The sequence below is a fragment of the Sylvia atricapilla genome, chromosome 1 (genome assembly GCF_009819655.1).
Source record: "Sylvia atricapilla isolate bSylAtr1 chromosome 1, bSylAtr1.pri, whole genome shotgun sequence".
Taxonomy (NCBI): domain Eukaryota; kingdom Metazoa; phylum Chordata; class Aves; order Passeriformes; family Sylviidae; genus Sylvia; species Sylvia atricapilla.
Window position 1 is genome coordinate 61,545,429 of NC_089140.1, and position 27,782 is coordinate 61,573,210.

General features: G+C 41.6%; 1 protein-coding gene across 2 annotated transcripts in view; it reads left to right on the forward strand.

Annotated features, from left to right (window-relative positions):
• Positions 1 to 4,373: 4,373 nt before the first annotated feature.
• Positions 4,374 to 27,782, forward strand: part of MBOAT1 (membrane bound O-acyltransferase domain containing 1) — a 56,903-nt gene continuing 33,494 nt past the window's right edge. For both annotated transcript variants that reach the window (XM_066323960.1, XM_066323969.1), the window contains exons 1-2: positions 4,374 to 4,463; positions 27,285 to 27,430. In XM_066323960.1, coding sequence (XP_066180057.1) covers positions 4,374 to 4,463; positions 27,285 to 27,430 — 236 coding nt within the window. The remainder of the gene's footprint in view (positions 4,464 to 27,284; positions 27,431 to 27,782) is intronic.

Genomic DNA, 27,782 nt, shown 5'->3' on the forward strand with positions numbered 1-27,782 from the left:
CAAGAAGAGAGGGCACCCTTTTCATTAGGTTATTACTAGATTTAGGTATATTTTCTTGCGTAATTATAGCAAATTTCAGCTACACCAAATAATATATTCCCATCATTAACATTATAAGAAGATTCAACTATTAATACGTAGATTATTTATGTGTGCAGTGTGAGCACACAGCAAATGCCTTCAGTTTCAGCACTCACACACATCTCTAAGTTGATGGATACAAACGAGCACACACAGAATAATCTACAGAGAGCAGATGGCTCCACTGTCTATTGCCATGTCCACAGCACTTCTTCTGATTAAAACTTAGATTGAAGGCTGTCAGCCACCCAGAACAAAACATCCTCGAGTGCATCCCATGCAATCATTCTGATTGCAACTACTTAATAAATACACCCTTCCTGGAGACACTACATTTGGTATTTACATTTATTTTCTAATGGTTGTTTTAATGTACGTTTGGGGTAATCAATGAAAATTGCCCAGCAACAACCCTTTTCCTGTATTTTCAAATAATAAATTAAATACTATTCTATTCTGCACACAGGTTTATTTCACTGTATTTTATGAGAGACTGAGTAGAGGTTATATTTTCCTTATTTTCACCCATTTTTTTACACAAACTAACTTTATTTTGGCTCTGACATGTCAAGGCAACAAAACACAAGTTAAAACTCAATGAAAACTGCAGTCCTATGGGATTTAAGCCTGTGCTTTAATGCTTTGCTGAAATCAGGAATCTCTGCAGGGAGACATTTAGAAGTTTGGTAATTTTCCCAGGAACTGCCAATGAACAGGTAAAACTCATGCCATTTGCTGAGTATTGCCTGAACAGCACACATACCAATAACCCAGGCCTAACCTGAATTGGGACATTAAAAAACTCCCTGAGCAAGTTTAACTGCGCCATTAGTCTTACATTTATAACTATGTATCACCTAAACTGTCAACATATTTTCTTTTACTGTTGCTACAGGAAAACTACCAAATCTTTTTGGGATTTTTCCAAGTTTTAGTTGTGGGAGAATCCAATCAGCTGCAAAATTGCCAGGTTTGTAAAGTTAATCACCCAAATATAGATTTACTATCAAACAAGTCTCAATATGAAAGAGAACACAGGAATATCTGTATGATAGTTCTCTTTAATAGAAATTACTTAGAAAATAAAACCAAAAAAGAAAGTAAGTCTTAAAAAGTGTACAGCAGCATATAAGTTTAATAACATTATATAAGCTTAACAAAATAATGTATTTTTTAAGGAAAACTGAGTTAAGCCATCAAACACAGCGATTTCATACGGAAAAACTATTAGCAAGGCCATCGGTATGTTTCTTACCTGATTTCTAATTTTAATTCAGAATTATTTGTTACTCATTAACAGTCGGTTTCCCTAAAAAGAAGGAACCTGATATAAAATTCACGTTGTCAGTGTTGCAAGGTGAATGATAAAATGGTTATCTCTCTATTCCCAAACAGTCTGATTTGCTTTTCTGAAGAAATATATCCTGTTTTTCTTACGAGGAAACAGAGGGGGAAACACTGCAAAAGTTAAGTAACACTCACAGGGATTTCATATTTCCATGAAAGGAAATTATAATATTGGACTGTATTAGAATTCATGTAAGCATTTAAATTACTCTTATTGATGTCTGTGAGTCTTTTAAGCATAGAACACACATAGAAAACTATGATATAACAGGGAAACTATAGTCATTGTACAAAAGCTATACATCACAGACCTGTTAGTGTTTTCTAAACATTAAGAGTGATCTTGTCAAGAATGCTTATTTGTATTTTCAGGTACAAGAAGGGGTAAGGTTTCACATGCCAAGATATTAAATAATCACAGACTCACAGGAAGTACTTCTCCCTGCTTTACTAGCTGCTTAGAAAGGACATAAAGGATGAGAATAAATGTTGAATTGGAAGTTAATGCAAAGAAATCTGTATTGTTGAACAATTTAAGTTTTTGTAAAGGGGGATAAGAAGGCCGAGTTAGCAAGGATATGAAGTAATTCAGTACATTCAGAGCTTTGTTATTGAGCTGCAATGGATTTAACAATGTTGTGTGTGGTGCAATTTAAAGAGTGCTAACATTTAATATTGATAAATGTAAGCAGGAAAAAGCAAATGTGGTTATACATACACATTAGGCTGTAAATTACCTATTACCTCTGAAAAAATAGACTTTGAAGCCACTGAGCACGATATTAGAGATTCTTGGTAAAGGAATGAAGGACAACATATTTAATTGCCACAAAACTTCAGTCTCTTCCTTTCAAAGAAAACAGAGAAGGGTGAAAAGGAAGGACAAAGATACCAATAACTTCCACGTAATGAGAGACTAACTAGAGTCCTCAGTGAGGACAAGAGGTAACTCAGGGTATATGAAGTTATGAAAAGCATGGGGGAGGTGATTAAGCAATGATTACTGGTTTATTTCTGGGAGCACAAGAACAAGACAGCCCTCGATGAAATTACAAGGCAGCTGCTTTAAAACAAACCAAGGGAAGTACTTTTTCATGCAGCACATAATTAAACAGCAGAACCCATGGGATACTGCGGAGGTCAAAAAGATGAGTTAATTCAAAATATATTAGAAATGTAAGATAGGCCTATGAGTGGCTATTAAACGTGATATTCCAGATGAAATTTCCTGCTTGGAAGTCCTGATGGTACAAGGTAAAAGGATTGCTCTCTTCCTTTGTAGCCAGCTTTGCTCTAGTTCCCTTCACTGGGCTTCTTATGCTAGCCCACTTCAGAATTGCCATCTCCTTCCTTCTTGAGCCCTTGTGCCTGACTTTCTCCATCTGTCTTTCCCTCCTTCCAGCTGTTTTCCAGATCAGCTGTTTTCACCACTGCACACAGCCCAGGTGGCTGAGCGCTGAGTACAGAGACACGCAGTTCCTGTCCCTGGAGCTGGGTGATAGCCCATCCTGCTCCTGTGGTGGCAGAAATAGGTGGAGACCAGTCACGTAGGGGAAATATGAAGGGGAGAAAAATGCTTATGGCCTTCAGAAATATAATGTGCTGACGCCCTGAGTATCCATCCACATGGATTATGTGTGGCTTTCCCCCCGGAACTCTTGGGCAGTTTCACAAGCACAGCAAAAGGCATTTCCTTGATTCCAAAAAAACTACCATGTCTAAACTTGAAGGCACCGTCCCAGAGGTACTAGATTTCCACCGTGAATAAAGCTTTGATATTATCTGTACTGAGTGTGTCATAAATCACTTTTATTTTGTTCCCAAAAGCACATCAACGTTTTTAGCCAAAGCTCCACAAGCAGCCTGCTTGTGGCAGACACAGCCCATGGAAAGTTCCATCCAGATAGATTCAGGCTGGCAAGTTTTAAACTGGAAAGAGCAACTTACAATGGAAAACGTTATGAACTCTCATGCATGGCTATCCAGTTCTTCCAAACTTCTTACTTTCTCCACTTAAAGTACATGTGTGCATGTATGTATGCACATATTTTCACATTCAAACTGGCACCGCTAAAATGAAACTAAGAGGATGTTGTTTCTGTAAATCTCCTTCCCCCCTGAACAGCCATTGCCTGGGTTTTCCAGCCCAGCACTCCCTTGCTCAGCATACGCAGGGCATTTGAACATGGCACAATACCATTTTAAACCACTATTACAGTTTCGGCTACCACAGTTGGCAATTACTTGAAGAAAAAGAAACGACCGGCCTATTGAAGAGTGTGTAACCAAGGCCGCGAGGATCCTTTGGGATAGTCCAGGTTGTGAGCACGCCAGCAGCTGTGAGCTGGGCAGAAAGCTTGCAGCGCTCTCCTTGCAACACAATACCACATTGTCCGGGGCAAGCGTAAGAACACTCCTGCAGATAAGATGAGCTTGGCAGAAGTACCTTTTTTAACGTCCATATTTTACTTGCAGCACAAACAAAAAACTTACTATTCATTCCCCCCCCCCCCCTTTTTTTTTTTTTTTTTCCCCTGTGAAGGAGTGTCTGTGTAAATAAATAAGTAAATAAACACTTCTTCCCGGGACTGTTCGGGCTGTGACAGCCCAGCCCTCCCGTGCTTGGGGCAGCTGCGAGCGGGCACCTCGGCTCCGCGGGTGTCCTTTTGCAGGGACCTGGCGCCGGGAGACTGCTCCGCGGCAGCGGCTGTCTGTCCGTGCGCACCCGGCGGTGACACCGCGCCCGGCGACAGCGGCGGCCGCGGGGATGGCGAGGGCTGCCGCTCCCCGCCCCCGGAGCCCGGCCCGCCCCGGCCGTGGGCGGCGGCCCCGCCCCGCGGAGGGCCCCGGGGCGGGCGGTGCCGGGCGCGGAGCGGGCGCGGAGCGGCGGGAGGTGCGCGCAGGTGGCGGCGGCGCCGAGCGGCGGCGGGACGGGGGGATGCGGCATGGCCGAGCCGCCCGGAGCCCCGCACCGCACCACGGGCTCCACGCTGCTGCACCCGCTGAGCGCGCTGCTGGGCATCCCGCTGGACCAGGTGAGGCTGCGGGCGCGGCGGGCCCGGGCGGCATCCTCGGCGCGGAGCCCCGGCCCGCGGGCGCGGCGGGGCCGTCGCTGGCACGCCGCCTCTGCCCGAGGGCCTCGGCAGCGGCGCGGAGAGCCCGCGGAGGAGCGGGTTTGGGCGGGGGTCGGCCTGCCGTCACCGGGGAAAGCGTTTCGTTTTTCCCGGCAATGCCCGGCGCTTTTCCTGCTCTCGCAAGAAGTCGCTGCTGGATGCCGCTGGATGCTGTCAGTCACGGCGCTGGGCTGACTGCGGCGGTTTGGAATGCTTCAGGAGCTCGGGGTGCTGCTCCGCCTCTGGGAACCGCGTTGGGGGGATGCGGGGTGCCCCGTAGGGAATCCTTACGTTCAGGCATTGCTTTCAGGACTACAGGACTGGAGAAGCTCAGAAGTCGCTTCCAGCCTAGACCGAGTGCCCGATGGAATTGCGAAGTGCATATATGGAGATAGGCAGAACACACAGACACACACACACACACAAGCGGTCTTCTGGGAGGGCAGGTTCGCATTAAATCCTTAACAGCATCATAGATGTTTGGCTGTGGCCGTGTTTCCTAACTGCTTATAGTCTCTTAGTTAACTTTATCGCTAATTGCTTATAATCTCTTAGTTAACTTTATCCCTAGCAGGCAGAAAAACGTTGCTCTCCCCCACCCCCTGCCTTTTATTGACTCTCAAGCCTGCATGCACCTGCTGCCTTCCTGCATTCTTTCAGCGACGAGGAAGTTAAGTCTGGAAGTTTGTGCTGACCAGAAAAAGACTCCACCAAGTTACTAGGAAGTTGAGCTGTGCTCTGAGAAACCAAGGCAGCAGAGGTGTGCTTGGTAAAAAATCAACAGAAGATTGAGATTTATTTGCTTTCTTCTGTTTGCAGAGTGAGTGGTGCTATGTGTCATTTTTTACTACTGTTTGTTTTTAAAGTTGAGTAAGGAATATTTCATTTTGTAGATTAAACTCCTTCATCTAACCATTCCAGTTTTCCCCTTTTTTGACAGAAAACAGGTTTGGATGCAAGAAGAGAGATATATTGCTCAACATTAAAACAGTCAAACAATAAAGGCCTGTAATTATCTATGAGCTATTAGTTTAGGAGATGGCATGTGAATAGTGATAGCTTCTTTTTTTGAAGTATTCCATGCCATGATTGATGAATACAGGAATACCAAAGAAACCAGGAGTGGCAGACATTTACTGTTCCAGCTTGCTTGTGGTGCCACAGTGTATGTACAGTGTTAGGCTGACTCAGTTCCCAAACAATGAAATCTTGACAGACTGCCGTTTTTCTTCCTAAGCTTTCAAAATCTTGCCCTCCCATTCAGCTGAGGTGATACAAAGATGGTGCTGTCGGTGGAGAAGATTCTTCTTGTGCTCTTCTGGGCCTGAGGGCGCTTCATTGCATCTGGTTCTGTGCTATGTTTGTCCCTGGGCTCTGGTCTCATGGGTGCTGGTGGTGGGCACTTCTGTGTTTTGTGATTTGTGTCTCAAGCCCACGGCCACATGCTCTGGGCTCAGCAGTGTGGCTGGTCTGTGCGAGTGTGTCTGCAGGCATAGGTGCTGTCCCTGTCCATGACCCTGCTGGCTCCAGTGGCACAGGGCAGTGATGGGCCAGGAGGAAGCCCCCTTTGCTGGGGTTTGTCACAGAACCCCATGAAATAGATCTTTCCTCACCTGAAAATCCCCTTATTTAATTGTCCCTGTGAGATTATGCCATCAATATGTTTTAAAAATTTCCCCTGCTCCTCTTGCCCCACTGCAGTGTGCTGCACCATGCCAAGCATCCGGGACTTGTGCTGTCCTGGAATAGGATGTGCCCAGACTGTGGGTATGTGTGGAAACACTGTGTTCTCTCAAATCACATGAGTCTCAACTCTGACCTGCAGTGCTAAGGCCCTCAGAAGCAAAATAAAAAGTTTTTCGCACAGCTCTTCAGACAGATGGATTGCTTACCTTCCTCATGGGAATGAGAGTGTTTTGCTGAAGTGGGGAGAAGTTCAGTCACTTGCTCCTCTGCACAGAACAGAGCTCTGTACATGAAAGACGACTTTGCCTGATCTGAATCCCATGTGGAGCAGGGATTCATGGTTTTACATGAGCCCCTTACTGCAGTGCTGACAGGCTCTCTGAGCCCTCTGCTCAGTGCCCAGGCTGCAGCAGGGGAGATATCTTTGGTTTGCCACTCTGCGTCCACATCATTGTGCTCGGCCTGTTGGATGCTGACAGCCCCAATCTCCCTCTGGTCCATGCAGCTGGCAGTTCCCCATGGCTGGCCTTGAACCTTCCAAAATGCTGGGAAGTGCCTGGAGAGTGAGAGGCAAAGGTGGAGTTTAGACCCTCCAGGCCACTGTGGTATGTGAAAGCCATATGTGTCCGTGTTAAATGAACAGAGGACTTGTCCCTTCTTTTATAAAGGTGGTTTTCCATGAGAGCTGTGCTATGAGAGAGATTTCTATGTAAAAGACCAGAAAAAACATTTGAGCTGAAGGTCTGAGAAAGGAAGGTTGTGATCATTACCCTTTCATTGCCAGGGCAGAAAAGCTGTGGTAATGGTGCTTGAAAAATGTATTGTCATCTCAGAAGCAGCTGCTGTATCACTCACTATGGGAAGCATGGGTGACTATGAAAATCTCTATTTCACATTGGTGGTTTTCTGAAGTAAGAAATTGCAACTTGGGTTTAAAAGCAGCCCAGAATTACAGAGGATGGCGTTCCTTTCTGCACTGTGTACCTGGCAGACTGCTCACATTTTGTTTAGGAGGCAGTGCACTGCATGAGGACACAGAGGTGTTTCCAGCTTCAGCTGCTAAAACAATCCTGATGTGTCAGCATGTATTTGTATGTCCCTTCAATGGATGATTGATCTTTGAATTTAGCACTGAAATATTACTCTTTAAAGAAGTGCTATATGTGGTAACAAGATTAATGATCTTGAAAGAGGATGAAAAGACTCTCTGTGTTCAATTAATTCTCATATCTCAGGAAAGCAGACTTTGAAGTTTAGCTGACTTGTGTTCTAAAAATATCTGTCTAGGTCAATGGTATACCTTCAGCAGCATATGCAAAACAATTTTGGGGTGTTTTTTATTTCCATATCATGTATTCCCCAAATCATTGATGCTGGAATGTCATCCCTGCAGTTTGCTTATACAGTGACTTTTGGCAAAGTGTACACTTTTATGTTATATATGCCCCTAATCACCGATTTCAGGATATAATCCTCAACCAAAATTCAGTGAGATATGGGAAGTTAAACATTAAACTCTTAATATTGTAATTTAAACAAAGTGTGTGCATGTAAAAATACTGTGAAGAAATAAATATACTATTTCAAGCTATATGAAAAGTTATTTTAATGGCATTGTTTATTCATACTCAGTTTTACCATGCCTTCCTAAGCTCTAGGTATCTCTAGAAGTAATTTGTACTCAGAGCATTAAGACACATGATTAAAAAGTTTCACTTCTCAAGGTTATTTTGTAGTACCCTTGATATGCCAGGTTACCTATTGCTTTAGAAGTAGCAACCCTGGTGCTAATGGTCAACTGCTCTACAACAAACCTTACGTTTTGACAGACCTTGTTACTCTGACCTATTGTCAGACAACACCAAGGTTGTTAACTTTGAGGGAAATAAGTTCAGAGGAAATTCCCTCAAAAAACCATATGAGCATCTTCTCATCTTTATGTCAGAAGGCTTTCAATTTTGGTGTTTTAATTGATGAGGCCAGCCATGTTTCCCTAAAGAGGAAAAGAGAAGTTCACTTGAACTTAATTTTCGCTTTGTCTGCTGGTTGGAATGAAAAATTTTTCATTTTAATTCTTTCGTTGTAGCTCATCTGCATATTTATATTTTGGCAGCAGTTTAAATAAAAAAACTAGCTGGGGAGAGAATCTGGGACATGCCTCTGAATCTTGGGATAGCTGGAGTATTAAAAATGTCTTTCTACCATTCCTTAAGTTTGAATAACTCTCTGCACAAAGTGTGTTGGTGAACTGGTTTAAAAGGAGAAAGAAGAAAAAAGTGTATGTATTTTTTTAAACTTTTCCAATGAACATCTTGTATTCTTATGCCAAAATCAGGGATGGTTTTGTTAACTTCTTTTTTCTTAACATTTTTCTTTCATTTTTTTTTTTTCTGTCTGACTTCAGTTTTACTTCTCTGCTTTCTGATTTAACTAGTCAGAAGATCTATTAGTCCCAAGCCTCTTTGCATGACTTTTCTTATCCACTTTTTGGGCAGTGTAAAGTCAAATAAAAACCTAGCTTTTTAGAAACTTAACAGACTTGAGTCTGTGAATTTTGAGGATCATTTAATGGTTGTCAGTAGAGACATTAGAAAATTGAATGCTGAGGAAAGAAAGGTAATTTGTTACAGACCGAAGTGAGATAACTGAAGATGGAAGTTCATTAAAGATTCAAGTGGAGTTAGTATCAGGTTTTTAACTGAAAAAAGCTGCTCTGAAACACTGGCAACAACTGCCATGGATGGTATGAACTATGCTACATTTCAATTTCCTAATGCGATCATTTTACAATTGAAAATTCTACATCTCTGTTTTGAATTGCAGCAGTATTTGTTACATTAAATGCCTCCCTGCCTAACACACTCAACTGCAAAAAAAATAACCCAAAACAAAACCATATAAATTATAGTTATATGAGAAGCAATAAGAAAAAAAGAAATTTGAATTAAGCTCATTTATAGAGAAATATTACTTGCAAGGCCAAAACCAACTTAAATTTTGACATTTTCTGACTTTTGAGTACCTAGATTTTGTAAAACTGTTTTCCTTAAAGGAAACCATTAGCTTTTTATTACAATGCCACGAAGGACAAGGCATGATGTAAAGAACAGAGGAAGAATCTTGCTGACCCTCGTTTGGGTCCCCCAGTTACACAGGTGCTTGTGAACAGGGCAGCCCATAGTGCATTTGCAGGAAATCCAGTCTTTAACTTGTTTCAGTCACTTGTGCAAGGTCTAGGATTCTGTATCCTCCTGGGACAGTCCTGAGACAGAGGTTTCTTCCAAAGATTTAGGCTGTCTCCAAAGTATTTTTATCTGTTCAGGTCAGCTGTCACTAACAATTGCAATAAATACACGTTATCCTCTGCTTTGGAAATGTGTGCTGCCTTTTCCAACGTGTTCTCACTGTGTTTGGCACTGTAGTCTTGTACCTTATGGCTGATGTCTTGATACTTCGAGTGTAAATATTTCCACATCCCTCATGCCTTGAAAACAAAGCCTGTCCTATTAAGTTTTTAATTTGGCAAGGGACAAAAGTGCAACTGGAATCAGCTGCTTACAATTCCCCCCCCCCCCCCCGTTTAAGCACTTTCCTTCTCATCTGTGTTAAACAAGATCTGGAAAAATAAACGTTGAAGGGCTGCGTCAAGTTCCCCGAAACCTTCTCTGCACATTAATCCCGCCAGCACTGATTTAGTGGTGCTCTGCAGCTATTTTGAGAAAATCTAAAGCAGTGATGAAGACTCTTGGGCTCCAGCCTAGGGGTCTAGGCACTGAGCACAGAGCTGGCTCTGTGTTTTCGGGGGAGCCCCTGATGCTCAGGGATTTGCTGTGCAGTTGCCAGCCTGGCACGGTGTTTATTACTCTGGCTGCTCCTTGGCTCCCGTTACAGTTCACAAGGATGGGCAGCGCTGGAGGCAGGCTTGCCAAACTGCAAAGTGGTGCTGCTAGTCCCTGGGCACGGGAGGCTGCAGCACTGGGGCTGGCATCACTGCAGGAATCCAACCTTTTGTACTTGTCCGAAGTCAAGTAACCAGTAACATGAGTTTTAAAACTTGTCGGAGGGCCACATTTCACTTTGGAGTGAAAAGAATCCCTCTCAGTGTGACCTATTAGTTACAGATAACCTTGAGGGTACCAAACCTCATCTCCTGGATGCTCCTGGATAGTCTAATGAGGATCATTAAGGAGATCTTCCAGAAACTCAGGCCTGCTCTTAAAAGTACAACCTGATGCAAAAATTTCTACAGTTAGTTTCCTAATAGTGGTGAGAGTGTTTATGTTAATGTGTAGTTTGGGCCAGGAGAGTGCTTTGGGAAGGAATCCCTTGACTGTCCCCATTTGGCACACTTTGGACACAAAGTGGCCCTGGAGCACCTACACAGGGTTCCGTTCTGAGAATGTGAAGCCAAAGGGTGCTCCCCAGGGACCTGCAGTGCTGGGGGGCACACAGCAGAGCTTGGCTTCAGCCCCTGTGAACTGAGACCCTCCAGACAACAAGGCACAGGAATGAGGCGCCCTCAGCCGCTTTGCTCTTCAGACCCATTTTTGCTCCACCTCAGCCCTTGCTAAGATGGACATAGTGGAATTCTCTGACCTTCCTCTGGAGGTTCCTTGGGAGTGCAGCACTGGTCAGGCTTGTTTGGTCACTTCTGAATAGGTGGAATCCAGCCCGCTCTGCACGGGGCTCAGCCAGGCAGCCTGTGCCAGCAGAGAGAACAGCCATGGACACAAACTGCCAAGGGAAACCCTTTGGGTGGTCCTTTCCCAGGGCAGGATTGCATCAGTCGCCCTCCTTATGACCTTGATTGGAAATATTCATTTTCACCAGTCCTTTTCTATCCCCCGCCTAAAGCATTTTTGAACAGCTTTTGCAAAATCACAGGTGAGCATAGACGCAAAAACAAAAGCACACATTCTGATATAAATGGGTTTTTTTGAAGTTTTTTGGGTGGGATCTATTTATGGTATGTTGTATCCTTAATGGAGTTGAGTGAGAATATTTTTTCTGTTGTGTTTCAGGCCTTCCTCATGATAAGAAAATTCCAGACTTTAAAAGAATTTTTTTTTTTTTATCTTTCCTTAATAATGTGAGAAAAAAAAACCCTTTAAAACATATTTTTGAATAAAATATGTTGAAACATTTACAAATTTCCAAAGAATTTGTTCTCAATCATTCCTCTAAGTGTTAGTAAAATACCCAAATAGAAGGCAATTTTTAAAACCAAAATCCAAAATATTAAATAGACAGCTTTTCCAGCCAGGAATTATTTTTATTTTTTTCTTCAGCAGGAAATGGTACTCATTGATCTGAAAACTTTTTAAGAAAGTTAATCAATCCGTCTGTAGCATGAGTGCTGCCGTGCTTTCTGGTCTGAGGCAAAACAAATACTAAATATCAGAACAATTCTTCATTTCCCTCTTTCTGGTTGCTTTGTCCTTGTGAGATTTGAGCACCCTCAACATTTACCTGGTGACAGACTGGCTGGATAATGGGAGTTTTGCCTGTCCCCTCATGTCCCACCCTGCAGTGTCATGGGTGGGAAGCTGTCTCAAAGCATGTGATCTGCCTACCTGCCTAGACTGAAGCAAAAAGCAAATAGACCTGAGTGTGTGTATCAGGCAGCTAAGTCCCAGGCAAAGACCTGGCAGCCTGTGGAATGGCAAATTCAGAATTTTTGATCAGTGAGAGATTATGTTCTGTGGCTTTCAAGTTCGGTGAGTCAGGCTGGGGACGTCTGGGATCGAAAAGGGAGGCAAGAAAATACTCCTTCAAATAATTTCTTTGGATTGCATGCAGAATACTAGAAAAACTAAACAAAAATTTCAGGCCAAGAAACAGACTTCAAATGCTGAGTGTCATGAACTGGGTGAGTGTTTTCTCCTCCCATAGGCCCTGGTCTTGTGACAAAGCTCTAACTGGACTCGAGCAATTTCTTCATTTGTGGTTTCTTGTTCAAGTGCAATTTGGCCCTGATATGCAGATAGGGCAGGAATGGGGAAGGCAAAATGACAAGGCAAAACCCAGAACAGTTGAGGACCCCCTGCTTTCAACATTTCTTGAATAACTCCTGTGCTTGTTTTCATTCTCATATTACTGGTTTTAAGTAAAACTTTTTCTTTTTAAAGGACCACTGAGTAGAAAAGTTTTAATTTTAGCTTCCATCTGTCTTAGAGGACATTATAAACTGGTGAAAGTAGGGGTCTTTTTTCCTTTTACCACTGTGAGGTAGTGTTAAAGGGAGTAGAGTATTGACTGTTTATGTCATGTGCACACACACGGAGGGCAGGTTCAAATCCCTGACTCCTATGGTTTGCTATAAGTATGTATACCAGCAAATTCCACCTGATAGATCAATAATTTATCTGTTTTAGAGAGAGCTTTATAATTACTCTGTTCACTCACAAGTGGAGTTTAAGTAGTCTGACATTTACACTTCTTATGTGTCAGGGTTTCTCAGGATATTTTGCCAACTGTGCTGTATTGAAGGTGAAAACAGAATATGGCCAAATGGAGACAGTGACTGAGAAGTTAAAGTTCATTTTTTTAAAATTAAATTCAGTTTTTTGATGGAAGCATTAGGCATCCACAGTGAGTTGTAAGGCACTGTCAGGACCCACAGCTGTCCATGTCTTGGTGTGTGTGTTTGTGTTCATGCAAATTCTCTAGAGGCAAAAAATTGTGGTCTGTAGTTGCCACAGCAACAATAACACTGCACTCAGAGTATGGGTGGATTTTCCCTACTTTGTACAAGTATGCTGGAAGTGTAGGCCTGTTGCTGTGAGACACTGTGAAATATGATAGACTCCTAAGAGAGAAAACACTTGTTTGTTGTTTTTTGTTCAGAGAATATAATTTTAATTTGGTGTTACCTTTATTGCCACTTCTTTGATAGGGTGTTATTTCCCAATTTGCAAACCTAATATCACAGAGAGGAAAATGGACTCAGCAGTTTGAAAAAATAAAGTTTCAGAGGTGTTCTGCTGGTGATAACCAGTAAATAAAGTGAGGATTACAACAAAGAATGGTCAGGGCAGAGTGACATAACTATATTTCTGTTCCATTGTGGTTGGTTTTGTCAACGAAAAGATGACTGTAGCTGTTCTTTGCCATGAACCAGAATGAAAATTTGAACTAGATGAAAGAGAAAAAAATACAAGGTAAGCTTATTTTCTTAAACCTGCTAAAGCAAAGGGAAGGAACTGAGAGGTTTGCTTTGGAAATGTGGCTTTTAAGAGGGATCACGGTGAAAGTGTATGTGAGCAGCATGACAGAAATCAATGGAGGCCTTAGAGTGATAGAATGTGTTGAAAGATTGTTTAGCTTCAACCTTTATGCCAGGGAACCTTCCCTTGGGCCGTGTACCTCAAAGCCCCAGGTGGCCTTAGACACCTCCAGGGATGGGGAGTTCACAGCATTTCTGGTCAAGTGAAGAAAGGATTTATTCCCTTCTTTCTCCCAGTGTTTCTTCATGTTCAGAGGAACATGTGATAGGCTGCAGATTCAACAGTGGTTAAAATTAAGGTGTTTTCATCTAGTCCAGACCTGGTTGTGAAACCCTTTCAACAGGAGGCTGCTAAGGCCAAGAACTTGGCCAGAGCCAGAGTGGATGTTTATATGAAAGACCTGAGTTTCTAGGCTAAACGTAGCTTAACAGAAAAAGCTTTTGGAAGCACCTGTTCTTTTTCTGGCTCCTCTCAGGGCTTGTTCCCTCTGCAGGCACTGGTTTCTGTCAACCCTGCCCCTGGGGTTCCTGATGCCTTTAGATCCCAAATCACTGCTGACAGTCCAAAGCATGGCTGCTTCCATTGTGGGTGACTGGATCTGCTAGAGTCATCATCCCCTCCCAGACCTTGACTCCATGCTGGGTTTATTACCTGGGTTTCTTCACGTGGTGATAATATATCAGGAAGCACCAGGTCTCTGCAGGGAAGATCAGTCAACACCCAGGAGAGGTCACTTCTCCGACATCCCACTTCCAGGCAGCCCCAGCTGTTTATTAGTTTATATAAAAAGTAACTAACTCCTTATATGATTTGCAATGTATTCCCCTGTTGGGTTATCCTCTTACTTTTCTGTTCTGATTTTTAACTGCTGGGGGATTTTTGTCCGTATGCTGAGCACTTCCCCTCTGTTCATTTCATGCTGCATATCTTTTATGCTGTATTTGATAGTTTTGTGATCTGCATATATTGTTTGAATAGACTGTGCCAGCAGGTATCTGGTGAACTCTGCCTTCATCCTTTGATAGGGTTCTGACATCCTGATCTGTAGTCTGTTATCTGTCTATCAGTCATACATTTTTATGTGCACCATTATCTCAGTTGCCTAGGTGTTTCAATTAGACTTCCTGTTTTTGTTTTTTTGTTTTTGTTTTTTTTTTTGCCTAGATAGAGTTGAGTTAGGGTTTAAATGATTATCAGGAGAAAATAGATTCTCTATCTGCTTTCTCTCTTTCCTTTTCCTGTGGCACTTCAGTTTTTGAGAGTAGTCACTAATAAGGATGATGTACCTGTCCAGTTTTAGAAGACTCTAAATGGCAGGTGTGCCTGTTTTCTGTGTCTAGGATCCTGTTTTTGCAAATGCTTGGAGAATTTCTGTCTGCAAGATGGCAGTCTCACTTATTTGCTGACAGGTGGAAGCAGTGGCTTGTGTCCTGGAAAAGCTTCAGGTGGTCTTTGTGGACCCAGGTCACTGGTCACCTCCAGCTCCCCAGTCTTTTCTTCCTTGTGCCATACAGACTCCATGCTTGGGTGCCTCCCTGAAAATGAAACGCTCCCCAAATCTGAATTTGCACTGTAGTGCTACAGTAACAGTGGGAAAAACACCAAGTGCGTTCTGAGATAGTGAAGTTTACTAAAAATCAAACCTGGAATGCTTTCTCAAGGTGCCTCTGAGATACCCACATGTTAGTGGTATAAAACCTTGGATAGAGAGGAGGAAATATATTTTGTAAGCCAGCTGGGCAGATCCTGCAATGTCCTAGTTCTTTCAAAGCGTGGTTTTTTAGGCTTTATGTGTAAAGCTCTTGCTTGAATGGGAAATTATAATTGTTTATGCAACTTAAAGGATTGTTGAATTTCTTTTCCCTGGCTATGTTCAAATTCTTAGGGTATTTTGAGAAGAATTCACTTGGAGTTTTTGGAATTTTGTTGTTGTACTTTGTTTCTTGGATAATAAATTGCCTGTCACTGCACAGTAGGAGCATCACTGTAATAATTTTAAAACGTAGGAACGCTCTTCTCTTTTTCCCCTAACTTTTGAAGAGGAAAAAGCGAGACTTATTCCTGTTGCCTAAGAACAGCAAGTTATGTTTCTGCTATTGCTGACTCATAGGCATGGCAAGAATTCAAAAATACCATGATTAAGCAAACGTGAGTGAGTTTTTTCCTCCTCATATCGCAGTTATCTTTGGAAAAATATCAGTGTTATAGACCAAAGTTCTGCCGTACTGCCTGCAAATAGAACTATAGAGCTCCAGTGGGGGGATATGTAAAGAAGGCTTTAATGAGGCGAGGAAATGAAATCTTCTTTCCTCAAATACACTATAGTGCAAATAAAATTAATTTATAGCAAAAGCCAAATATCTCTTATTTTTTGTTTTCTTGCGTATCTTCATTTTGTTTGCTTGCATTTCATCAACTGATGCTTGTTCATGCTGTGTGTTTTCCTGTTAGTTTTTGTTTTGATTTGGTTGCTAAGTTTGAAAACTAGGAAATGTGGGCTTTTTTGGGTTTTGTTATTTGTTTGGTTAATTTGAGGGGGCAACCCCTCAAATTCCTTCAGAGCATGACTTTTTTCAAAGTCATGATGATTTCCAAATATGTTAGTTTAGTGGTGGTTGAGACGTTTGACTTGTGCCAAGTCCTGAGCACTTGTCATCTCCAAGTTACTTGTTTGCAATAGTCTGAAGCAGAGTGCCTAAAATTAGACATGCTCCAAAGTTCAGCTTTCACAGATATTTGCTGTAGATGTAAGGTGCTTGTAACAGGCATAACTGAACAGCTGGGGTTATGTTCTTCTCTTTCTGCATGGTTCACGATCCAAAAGAAATGATCATGAAGCAAGTATGCTGCAGACTCTGAGCAGAAATAAGGAAGGAGAAAAAAAAGCCACAACAGGATATTGTCACTGTACACGTTTTGTTGCTGTCTTCTCTTCCTGCCACGGTTCTGAAGAGATTAAAAATAAGTCTGCAGCCCACATAAATTAGGGTTAGATAAGCATGTCATATATTGAAAGGCACAGAATAATACTTTTACTTTTTAACTAGAGCAATAGGAAGGACCAGTATTTTGTGGTTGTGAAAGTGAGTTTTTGGAGCTGGCAGTTGACAGAGGTTTGCTGATTCTACATGGTCACCGTAATAGCAAAGGAATTAAATGAAGATAATTGTGCTTGAATTGAAAAGAAGAAAAAAAAAAAAAAAAGGAAAAAAACCCAAAAAACCAAAAAACCAAAAAACCAAAAAAAAACCCAACAAAAAACCACCAAGCAGCACAGACACAGCTCTTTGGAAGTAGGCTAAAAATCTAAAAATGAAGAAAATAGCTATCTAGAAAATCTGCTGGCCAGCAGAATCAAGTGCCTTGGGGAAAATGTGTGAGTCGGCAAGCTGCTGGAAAATAAAGAGTTTTCATTGTTTTTGGAGGCAAAAAGAGGGAGTTTTACAACCTCTTATGTTTGCAAATATAATTGTCTAAATATAAACTGATTTTCCCAATAAAATGGTTCCGACTAAGGTTTAGTGCCAAAAAACGTTACTGTGCATACATTTCCTACCCTTGTGCTGTGCTTCTTTATTTCTCTGTGTGAAAAACCTCTTTATTGTGCATCTGGTTGAGCTGACTGAAAATTAATTCGAAAGAAAAAAAAAAAAAGAAATTCTGTAGATTTGTTGCATATTTTCCCTGGCCCTTACTGCTGGCTTCCCAAAAGTTTTGTGTGTCCTCTTCTGCCTGTGAAAGGTGTTTGGGAATACTTTCTCAAACTTCCTCTCTCAAAAAAAATTTGAGGAACACCTCTTTCACTAAATTCTGTTGACTGCATTACTGGAGAGGGTATGATCTCCCTTTATTTTGCTAGGTTGGAGCAGAAGACAGCAATGTAGATCTTCAACCTTCCATGCTGATGTACCCCAGTATTATGTTTTCATGCTTGTCTGAAAGCATTTGTTTCGTTCTTCACTCCATCTGCAAGTGCTGTTCCTGTGTATTACTGAGGCAGAAAACCTGCTTTGGCAAGGAAGAGGACAGGAGGAAGTGAGGTTTGTAGCACCTGCTTGAGGAAGCAGGAAACCGTGGGTGTTTGACTACACCCATTGTGTGGGAGCATTGTTACCCTAAAACTCTACCACACATACCTAGCAGTAGATATGCTAGTTTGCTTTTCTCCTGACTGGCATCTTTTTGTTTTGTTTTGTTTGTTTAGTTTTAGGTTTGTGTTTTGTTTTGCTTTGTTTTATCCCAGTTCTCTTTCAGGCTCTTGAAATTAGTATAGAACACCAGCTTCTGGAACACAATACCGTTTTATGGTGTCTTTAAGCGCTAAACCAGAAATTGAAGCATGAGAATCTACGGGCCATTTTTGAAAACTTCATTTCTTACAACTAAATGTAGTCCAGTTTCACAATCCAGGGATTTCTTTTTGCTTCTGGTAAAGTTAGTGCGTGTATTATAAATACTGTTTGTAAGTCTGCTCTGTACATTTCTGCATCTAAACTTACTTGTCTAGAATACTTTTATAGTAGAAGTCCTGTTTTAGGGTTACGCTTCAGGATTTGATGAATTGCAGCCTAGAATTGCCTTTTTTCCCCATTGAAATGAAAAGAAATTTAGACAGACTGGCACTGACATCATGGTGAATGTTAGGACAGATAAAATCTATCCTTTTCTCTAGCAAAGTCCATGCATAAACTTTTTGAGCACGTCCCAATACGCTAATTTTCACAGTGCCCTTGTTTTAAGTTAGTATGAACATGACTGAGCATTTAAATACAGGATGTTCCAGATTTTCTCTGTTTAAGGGCCTAATAAAGTGTTACATAATACCATTGCGATGTCTGAAAAGTTTAGTCTTTGATCAAGCCACTAATTCCAAGGATAATGTGCTTAAATTTAGCACAGTGCTGACAGTTTCTACAGTGGGGAAAAAAACAACTTTCTTTTGGCTTAGAATAACCTGTCAAGTTGGCACTTTTTTCCCCTTACTGATATTTGTTTCTTTCTGTTGTGTGCACTTACTGGATATCACTGGGATAATGAGAACAAAACTGCTCTGTTTGTATTGGTTTGTATTTTTAAAGACCACTGACATTTTTCTATAGAGAAGGAACTGAAAATAGAATTGCACAGACATTGCAGCAGCAAGAATGGGGCAAGTTATTTTAGATGTGCCAGTTCCCATTCTAGTGACGGATTGCACTTTAAGCCTATTGTTTTATTTTTAAATTGATGAATATGTGCAGGCCCAAGGCTTTCATCTGGCCTGAAAGTTAAGCGTGTTTCTGAATTGGGACTTTACAAATGCTGTTATAAGGATCCTGCCATTCCTGCATTCAGGCAACTCCCACTGGTATTTGGGGAAGATAATTTACATTGAAGTCAGAGAAAGACCTGCTAGCAGGGTGGTTGAGTAGACAAACATTGTCTGTATTCCTTCTTTATGTTTTGAATAAATCAACTGTGTACTTATCAGTTACACAGACAAAGTGAAAACGTGCTTAACTTGCTGTGTTGTGTTCTAAGTTTTTAAAAACTAAACCTTTAAATGTAGGGGGAGAAAAATCAGGTTTGTATTGATGCTATTCTTAGTGATGCTACTTTGAAGTTATTTACTGAAGAATGCAGATGTAGAAATTTGACTGTAATCTCAGGATCAGTTAGTGCTTGAGGCTGGTGAACTCGAGCTGCATCATGTCTAATGAGACGTGTCTTGGTCCTGCTTCCTTTTTGGTGCTGTGGTGTCCATCTGTTGTCTGTGGCAGATGAAGGGACACAGTGTTGTGGAGTGGGAACTCAGCTGTGCTCTTGGGAGGTGGTGTGGAAATAACTGTTTGGGATTTGGGCCACTCATCACATCTGAAAAGACTAGCTGGGGTCTAATTCTGTTATCCAAGATTCCTTTGTGACAAAAAGGTGGAGAAGCTGTGTATTTAATGATTGTGTAAACCAAGGATCCAAGCTCCAGATAGGTGCCTGAGCCCTGCAGGTGGCTTAGAAAGAGATGGAGGAAGCAGTGCTGTGGTGTTCCCACCCTGAGAACCTCCTAGAGTTCTAGGGACTTTCAGAGAAGGCTTTGCAGGGACTCAGGTGTCTGCTTTGTTGTGTTTTACCCTCCTGGAGTTGCTGTCTTCCTTGTTTCTGTTAATTTTCGCTTAGGCATCTCTCTCCTAACTTTGCCTATGCTTAAATGGGGCCTTCTGAGCACACCTGACAGAAGAGCTGGAGTGATGGAGTAATGTAGTGATAAGGTCAGTCTGTTCCCTCTTCATCAGTATGACTGTGTGCATAACCAACGAGGGTAGATGGTACAAGATGCCATCTTTCCTACCAGAAGTACTTGATCCAAGTGACTCTTTTGTGAGCAAGCAAAGTTAGTAGTTCTGGTGGTTTTTTTTTTTTTTCTTCTCGTTAATTTTGTTGGGATTTTTTTCTTCGTGTGTCAAACTTCTTCTTTGGATAACAACACTTCACTCCTCTTTTCCTTTTTCTCATTAAAATACCCTCTATACTCTGACCTGCAGGCTGTAATTCTGCTTTTAGACATGTCTGACACATAATACTTGCTGTACAATACTCCACCTGTGCAGAGGTATGTCAAATTATGCTTTTAAAGTACTTTTTGGAGTTAAAGGTACTATAATTAGTGTGCTGCCTCACTGCTGAGCAGTCTGAAGAAACAAGACAGATCTTCTAATAACGTAAAGGCATTCTGGTTTAAAAGATCCATCAGAATGACTAAAGGCTCCAGATTGTTTGGTTTTGCTGCTGTTCCTATTACAGGTAGGAATTAGTGCTGACTATCTTAGAGACAAGGGAATTTTGTCATTTGGCATCACTCGCTGAGAGAGCAGTAATTAATGAGGTACAGGTAGTGGCAGAACAATGCTGCACATAAATGATCATTGCTTAAACATCTGTTCAACATACAGAGTCATTACAGTTCGACGTGAGAGCTGTTTACAGTGAGCTAAAGCTGGTTTTGGATCGGGTGCACACATTAAATTTATCAAAGGTAAGTGTCTGGGAGTGTGACTTAACATTATGATGTAGATTTGACTTCTCAAGCTTACTTTTGACTTAAATGTTTTTCTTTTAAAAATTTTGATGACTCAGGGTTTAATATATAACTATATTTTGTGTCCTGCTAGTGATTATTCTGCTAGTGGTTTCATAGAGGTAATCCAGAAAGAACATCTGTTTCAAGTTTACAGTCTAAATCATGGAAGGATATTTGACCCTGTAAGTAGGGAAACAGAATTTACCCAGGACAACAGCACAACAAGCCAAAATACTGTCAGTTTTGTATATTCTACTTCGCCAACTCCATTTTCTGCGTGCAACTGCACAAAAAACGCCAAGGCTGTGACAACTTACTGCTGCTTCTGAAGAGGACAATAATCTTAAATTAGTCATGCATATACACTTTTCTCTCTCTGTCTCTCCCATGAGAGAAATTCTGTTTTCAAGCCTTTGCTTCTGTCCCATCCAAATCTTCCATAGGACTCCTACAACACAAAGCCAGAGAAATAAGTTGTTTCTGTATAGTTCTGGAGATGTGACATGTCAGCATCAGTGGCATCAGTATTTCCCCAATGTAAATTAATTTGTCTCCCCTCTGATCAGTGCTGATTGCAGTCTGTAGTGCCTGGCCATGAACAGAAAATACAGGATCCTGCAAGTGACAGTCAGTTCTGCTTCCTTTACAAATGTTTGTGCTGGCTCTCAGTGCACTGAGTTCTGTGCAAGGTGATACCACTGTGGGCAGTAAGGGGAACTGCATGGATGATGTAACATAAATCCTTTTCCTTCATGGAAGTCTTAAGTCAGAATTCTAGCAGTGGGAAACTTGACATGGTCTCTATGATATTGCCCTCCTTTTTGGAGGTGCTTGTCCCCTCCCTGTGTAGAGTTAAGTGATCTCTGCAGAGAATATTTGTCCTTATAGTGCATAAAAATAGTCTGGAAGATCAAAATATTTTGAGAAATTTCAGCAAGTATCAGATATCCTTGAGATCTGATTAAAGGCTTTTCCATCTCTCATTCTTAACACGCCCCTTCTAAATATCGCACTTTTGATGTTATGAAATGCTGTAATAACAGCGGGTCTGTTTTTCAACATCAAAGTAGAAATGTCTCCAGCAAAGTGAACTTAAACATGCTGTTTGCCAGGTGTCTTTGGTTATATGTGCAAAATAATCTTTTAAACTTGGGAAACAAATTACTGCATTTCTATAGTTCTTGCTTTATTCTTTGCAAGAAAGGCATCGCCCTGGAAGATGGGGCTGATGTCTGGCAGAGTGGAATGCTTTATTATGGCATCCCTGTCCCAAAATACTACTCAAGCACTGTTGTACTCCACAGACAGTGGTTTGAATTGAGGAGTTGCTATTGCTGCCAGTAGTTTCTGTTAGCAAGGTTCTTTATGGTTTTCTGAATACTGAAGACAGCTCTTTGGTAATCTCTGGTAAGTCTGTGAATAGAGGAGAAAGTCTAATTTACCAGATAAAAACCTTGTTGCAGTCTCCTAAAGTAGTTCTCAGAAGCTCACTGGGACAGGGCAACAAATAGAGAGTATCTTGGCCATGAGCTATAACTTCATCTTCCTGCTGAGCCACCATGAGAAGCCTCTGTTCTTGTGTTCAGCAAATGAAATGCAGATTTAAACATTTATTCTCTCATTTGGCTGGAAAGTCCAAGGCCTGGAATAATAGTAGAGGTATCTTCTGCCGTATCTATAACCTGACTGCCTCATCTGCTAGGTATTGAAGTGGACATGGGCCTGGATGCTCCTGGGAATATTCTGACCTCCTGACTGTGCCCAAACACACTTGTACTTCTGTCTGTGAATGTGTGTGAATGTGCAATATGCCTGATTTTTGTCCAAAGACTGTGTGCTCTTGAGAGCACACCAGCACCTTGTCATCCAACAAGGGGCAAGTTAGCAGTGTGACTTCTTGTAGTGATTGTCAGAGTTACAGCATTAATAGGAATTTCACTTACAGAGGACAGTCTGGTTTGGGTAATGGACTTAACTGCCACTTGGAATTTGGAGAGGACTGCATGGTCAATTTGTTATATCCTCCTAGATTTCTGGAAAGTGAGATCAGATTTTCTGCAAGCCTAAGGGAGGAAAAATGTAGTAGAGGAAAAACAAAGTCTTTTGTGGTCAAAACAGAATGCAGGATATTTCCTTCTGATAGTTAACTATAAGGAAAAGGTTAAAAGCACTGAAATAAGAGGCTATGTGTTTGTACTTAACTATCTCTTCCTCGAGTGTGATCTAGTAACTCTCACATGTATATTGCCACTTTTTTAAACAGGGAGATTTGCAGATGCAAGGTTTATGGGGTGAGCAGAAATGAAACTTCCTGAAGTGGGTTATAGGTAGCCTATCTTCAACTACAAAGAAATAGTGACCAAGGCTCTTTGTAGTGATTTGTTTTAAAAATGTATAGTCAGGTTTTGTTTCCTCTCACATTTTCTGTTTTCTGTCTCAAGAATTTCTAGCTAGGAAAAGCACTTTCTCTTTTCTCCTTTTGAGATTTTTGTGGGATTTTTTTCAGTGCACCAAGCAACGTATTTACCTCTGTCTTTGGAAATCCTCTATGCCTCCATGGCTTTCCTGTTACAGGGATTTGACTAGTTACTACTTTTGTTTAAGGTTTTTTTGGGTTTTTTTTGTTTTTTTTCCTCCCCAGCCTTCACCATGGAGCCAGTTTGCTCCCCGAACAAAAAGTGATAATTGTTCCTAATTGTTCCTAATTGTTCCTGTCAGTGTTATTGACATAGGGCTCATGTCCTCCAAAGAGTGAGATTTTTAGATGCTCCTATTTAACTCCAGGTATTTGGGATACCTTTATTTTGTGATTTGCCAACTGGCAGTTGCCCTTAGAAGTACCCACTTGCAGATGGTTAATTAGATCTAATAAAATACTGAGCAAAAAATTTTATGGATTTCCTCTGAGAGTGGTTAGGAAGTTGAAGAGATGAAGAGTTGAAGAGATGACTTTCCTGTGTAAAAGGCCCTGTTGATGGAGATGACTGAAATGGTGGTTCCAAATCCCTAGGCATTAGTGTTTCCCCTTCATACGGTACCAGTCCAATGTTTGCCAGGTTTCACCCTGTTAAAAATGGGAGAAGATGCAAAGGCTCAAGACAGATGGAACTGACCTTTTATGTACTTTGAGGGTTTGGATTATAGCATAATCCGACTGGGGGATCTTGAAACCACTGTGTTTGGCTGTTCTTGCATCAACATCATGGGTGCTTGGTGGGCTGGTTTGACCTGATTGCTAACTTTATGTACAACTCAGATTTGCAATCTAAACATCACTGCTGAGTTATTGCTACTACAGAATTTGAAATAATTAAGGGAGGAACTACAGTTCATTTTTTTCCTTTGTTGTTCATGCCTGCTCTGGATCCATCCAGTATTTTAAAGTTGAGACTAATAAAGAATTAAAGGATTCATTAACCAGACAACAATAACGATCAACTCGGTTGCGCTGGAGCTGTTCCAGATTTTCTCTCTCTCCAAAAGTGTGGATATCTTGTTTCTGTATTGCAAGGCTGTCTCCAGCTGGCTGTGACTCAGATACAAATCTTCCAGATGTCCTTGCAGAATGCTGTGATGAGACTGCCTTTCTGTCTTCTAGTGTTTAATCATGGAAAATGAAAGGAGGATACTGTCTTCTTTTGGCAGCATATCATGTGCGCCGATTGCTAATTTTATTACATCTTGCTCTCTAGAGCATGGAAGAAAGTGACTGTAAAAGGCAAAGGTGTTTCCTTTCTGCTAGCACAGTTGAAACCAGATGTGCAAAATTTTGGTGGCAACATCGAATAGATGTGACTACTTAAGAACAAAAGTCAAATGACTTGCAACTCTGGAAAAAAGTTTATTTGCATATAATTTTTATTTCTGTGTTATTTTTGCCTGGACACCATTCATCAGTGTTCAAAAGCCCTGAATTTTCTGTTTATAAAGTGTTTTTAGCAACAGTGGAAATAACCAAAAGGGAATAGTATGAATCCTTTTCTCTTTGGAAAGGAAAAGGAAGGAAAGTGTGACTTTGGTCTCTTGTGATGCAGCACAACATCTCTTAAATTCTTAGGGACCTGTTTACTTGGATGTCTTAAGTATACAGAACGAAGAATAAAACTAATGTGAAATGGAGTGTAGTAAAGTCACTGTCAGATGAACTGTCAGCCTTTGTGTGTATGCATGTGAACCCTGCATGTGTTTAAAATGGTACATAGAAGTAACTAATCAAGGTAGTTCTATGAAAAGCTGTTGTGTCCCTCTATTCCTGTGTGTAGAACAGAGCAAATCTACTCTATTGCCAGATTGTTGCTTGCTGAGAGCACTGTGTCTGTGATTTTTGGCTGCTCTGCAGAAACAACCCTTATAAACCAAAAACTGATTGAGACATAAGGTGATGTTTTGACCTGGTACAAAGCTTCGCGCCGATCCTTGCAAAAAGGACGCAGTCTTGGTTAATTGTCCTGGTTAATTTGCACAACAAAATGAAGGTGTGACAATGGCATGGTTGGTAGCACAGGTAATACATGTTCAAAGGTGAGAGCAAGCAAAATCACATGTATGTGAGGCTGCTGAGCTGTCCTTGGCTGGATGTTAGCTTGTGATGAAGTCACTGCTGCTTTTTTGCTGCTGCTGCCACTGTCATTCCCTGCCTTAGCTGTTTAAATACTGTTACCAGTGTGTCTGCTCTGGGATCTTGCACTTTCCTTTTGCTGTGTGTGTGAACCTGTGGGATCCCAGCATCCTTAACATCCCAAACTGGGCACACAAGAGCAGGACGAAAGTAAAAAGCAAATGCCTGCTTGTCGTGATGGCTTTTACTGGTTTGGAGCTTCCATGAGTGGCGCTGCACAGAGGGGGCCATTGTCTTGCCAACAATCAGCCACGTCAGTTTTTGTGAGTCTTTGCCCTTTCCTCCTTTACACCAGATCAGAGAAGCTCTGCATGCCACAGCATGTGCCAGTGTGACGCTAAGTTGGAGCAGGACTGGGGGGATTAAAGTTCACGGAATTGTCAGTGATGAGTTGGCACCCATCAGTCTTGGGAACTTGCTTAGAAAGGATGCAACCAGAGCAGTCCTGTAGGGGCTTCAGCAGTTCCTGCTGCACCTCTGGCTGTGGAAGCGTGGGAACAAGGTGCTACCATTTTGAATGTAACTCTGTGGTAACAGACAAGTTTAGGATTTCTACTACGGAATCTGGGTTTTGTGAGACCAGTGCAATTTTGTTCTTTTACTCTATAGATCTCTCACTAAAAATGAGAATTACTTGCATTGGTTATTAGTCTGTGATACTGTTTGTTGTAAACGCTGGTTGCTTGCATGAGCAAGAAATAAATTGCTATTGTCTCTGTGCCTAAACTAAAATTCAGCATGCCTAAGTATTTAAATTATTGCATTATTGTACTGCATGACTGCCTGCATCACTGAAATAAAGCAACTGCACCAAAGAGGCCAACAAATGTTTAATGAAAGTATTTGCATGAACAGCTAACACCATTTTGGATGTAGTCCACCAGAATAAAAGCACTTTGGGGCTATAGTATCTTGTTAAACACACTGTAAATGTTTTTGACAAGAATCCTGGCAGAATCCAACCACCCCTGGACAGCCAGCATGTCAGACCATTTCCAAGTGAGATGTATTATCCTGTCCTGGACTGATAGCTTCAGATAATCCTCTAATCCAAGTGATTGCTTAAATGTTGCAGCCTGTATAGTTTTGCTTGGTCTGGGATGATTTGCTGCTGAAGAGCTCAGGGTGAATAAAAAAAAAAAAGGACTACGACACTGTGACCGAATAAATGAGTTTACCTCCAGCTGTCTAGGGTCCAGGCTGGGCTTAGGGATGTTGTATCCCACTGGTGTATTTGCTCTGTTAAGAGACAGCTCCTGAGCTCTGCTTTGACTCTGACTTTGATCTGTTTTTCCTCTGACTTCTGGGATTTTTGCTGAGGCTGTCAAAGAGAAGGTGACTTGAAGAAGGCAGTGTGGTGTTGGTTTTGCTCTAGAGGACAATGAAGCTTTTGCTTGTCCTTATGTCTGAGGAGAGTAGCCTCTATTCCTGTACTGTTTGCCCTCTGCATGTCTTGTGCTCCCACTGCCATCGCTATCTCCTTGCAGCAAGGCCAGACTGATTTTCACACACAGTAGCCAAAGAACACTTGAGAAGCATATTCCTTTAGGGTCTGCTTGATGGTAGAGCATAGTTGTTTTCTTTGCACTCAAACCACAAAAAAAAGGGGAGTCGGAAAGTCTGTGTGGAAGATGCTGTGGAGTGGAGGAACTCAGCTAAGGTGGCTGCCCTGTTCCCACTGCTAGTGAGCAATGTCTCATCAGGACTGTTGATTTTGCCCTTGTGTTGGGGTGGGGGAAAGTCACGTATTGGGCTGATAAATATTTGAGTCCCAGGCTGCTTCCTGGCCCCTGCCTCTCGCCAAGCGGACTGAGAAGAGGAATGATGTGCCTGGGCCAGGCTGGCAGTGGAGCAGAGCCTTCCTCCAAGGAGAGTGAGAACCACCAGAGCCCCACCTGTACCCTGGGGTAGCTGCAGCCTGACCTTCCTTGTCTGCTTCTGGGTGGCTGTGTGCTTGTTTAATCCCTTCTGTCACTGGCTATGTGAGAAAAGCTAGCACATGAATTCACAAGTGAGAATGCTGTGAAACAAAAGATTAATAGCTCACAATTTCCCCCCACTTTCCTACTTCTGCTCTTAATTGTTCTGAGAACAGAGAGAATCTTTCCCCTCCTCCTCCAAGAATCAAAACAGTTTTTTGTTTTGCTTGTCTTTTACAGATCAATTTTGTAGCCTGTCAACTGTTTGCACTTTTGGCTGCATTTTGGTTTCGTATTTACTTGAGTCCCAGTCATGCCAGCTCTGCTGTTCGCCATGCATTTGCCACCCTCTTTGGAATATACTTTGCTGTCTTCTGCTTTGGGTGGTGAGTATTTAGTCATCATTTAGACAAGGCTTGGGTGTTAAAAAATAATTTGAAACTTCATGTCAGCTTTTCTGGATTACGTATTTTTAATCTGAAGGCTCTTAATGCTACCTTAAAAAATATCCTAACCAACATAATCATTCCAAACCCTCAAAGTGAAATGACTCATGGAAGTATTTTTAAGTGAAGTATTTTATTTAATTTGTGATGTTTGTTCTGGAAGTTAAGGCCACACCAGTCTGCTGTGAAGATACCTCTTCTGGAAAAGATGTATCCAACTTGAGTGCACACTTTGAGCCAGACTACTCTTTTAGTTAAACATATGGATAATATCTTTTTAATAAGTATCAGT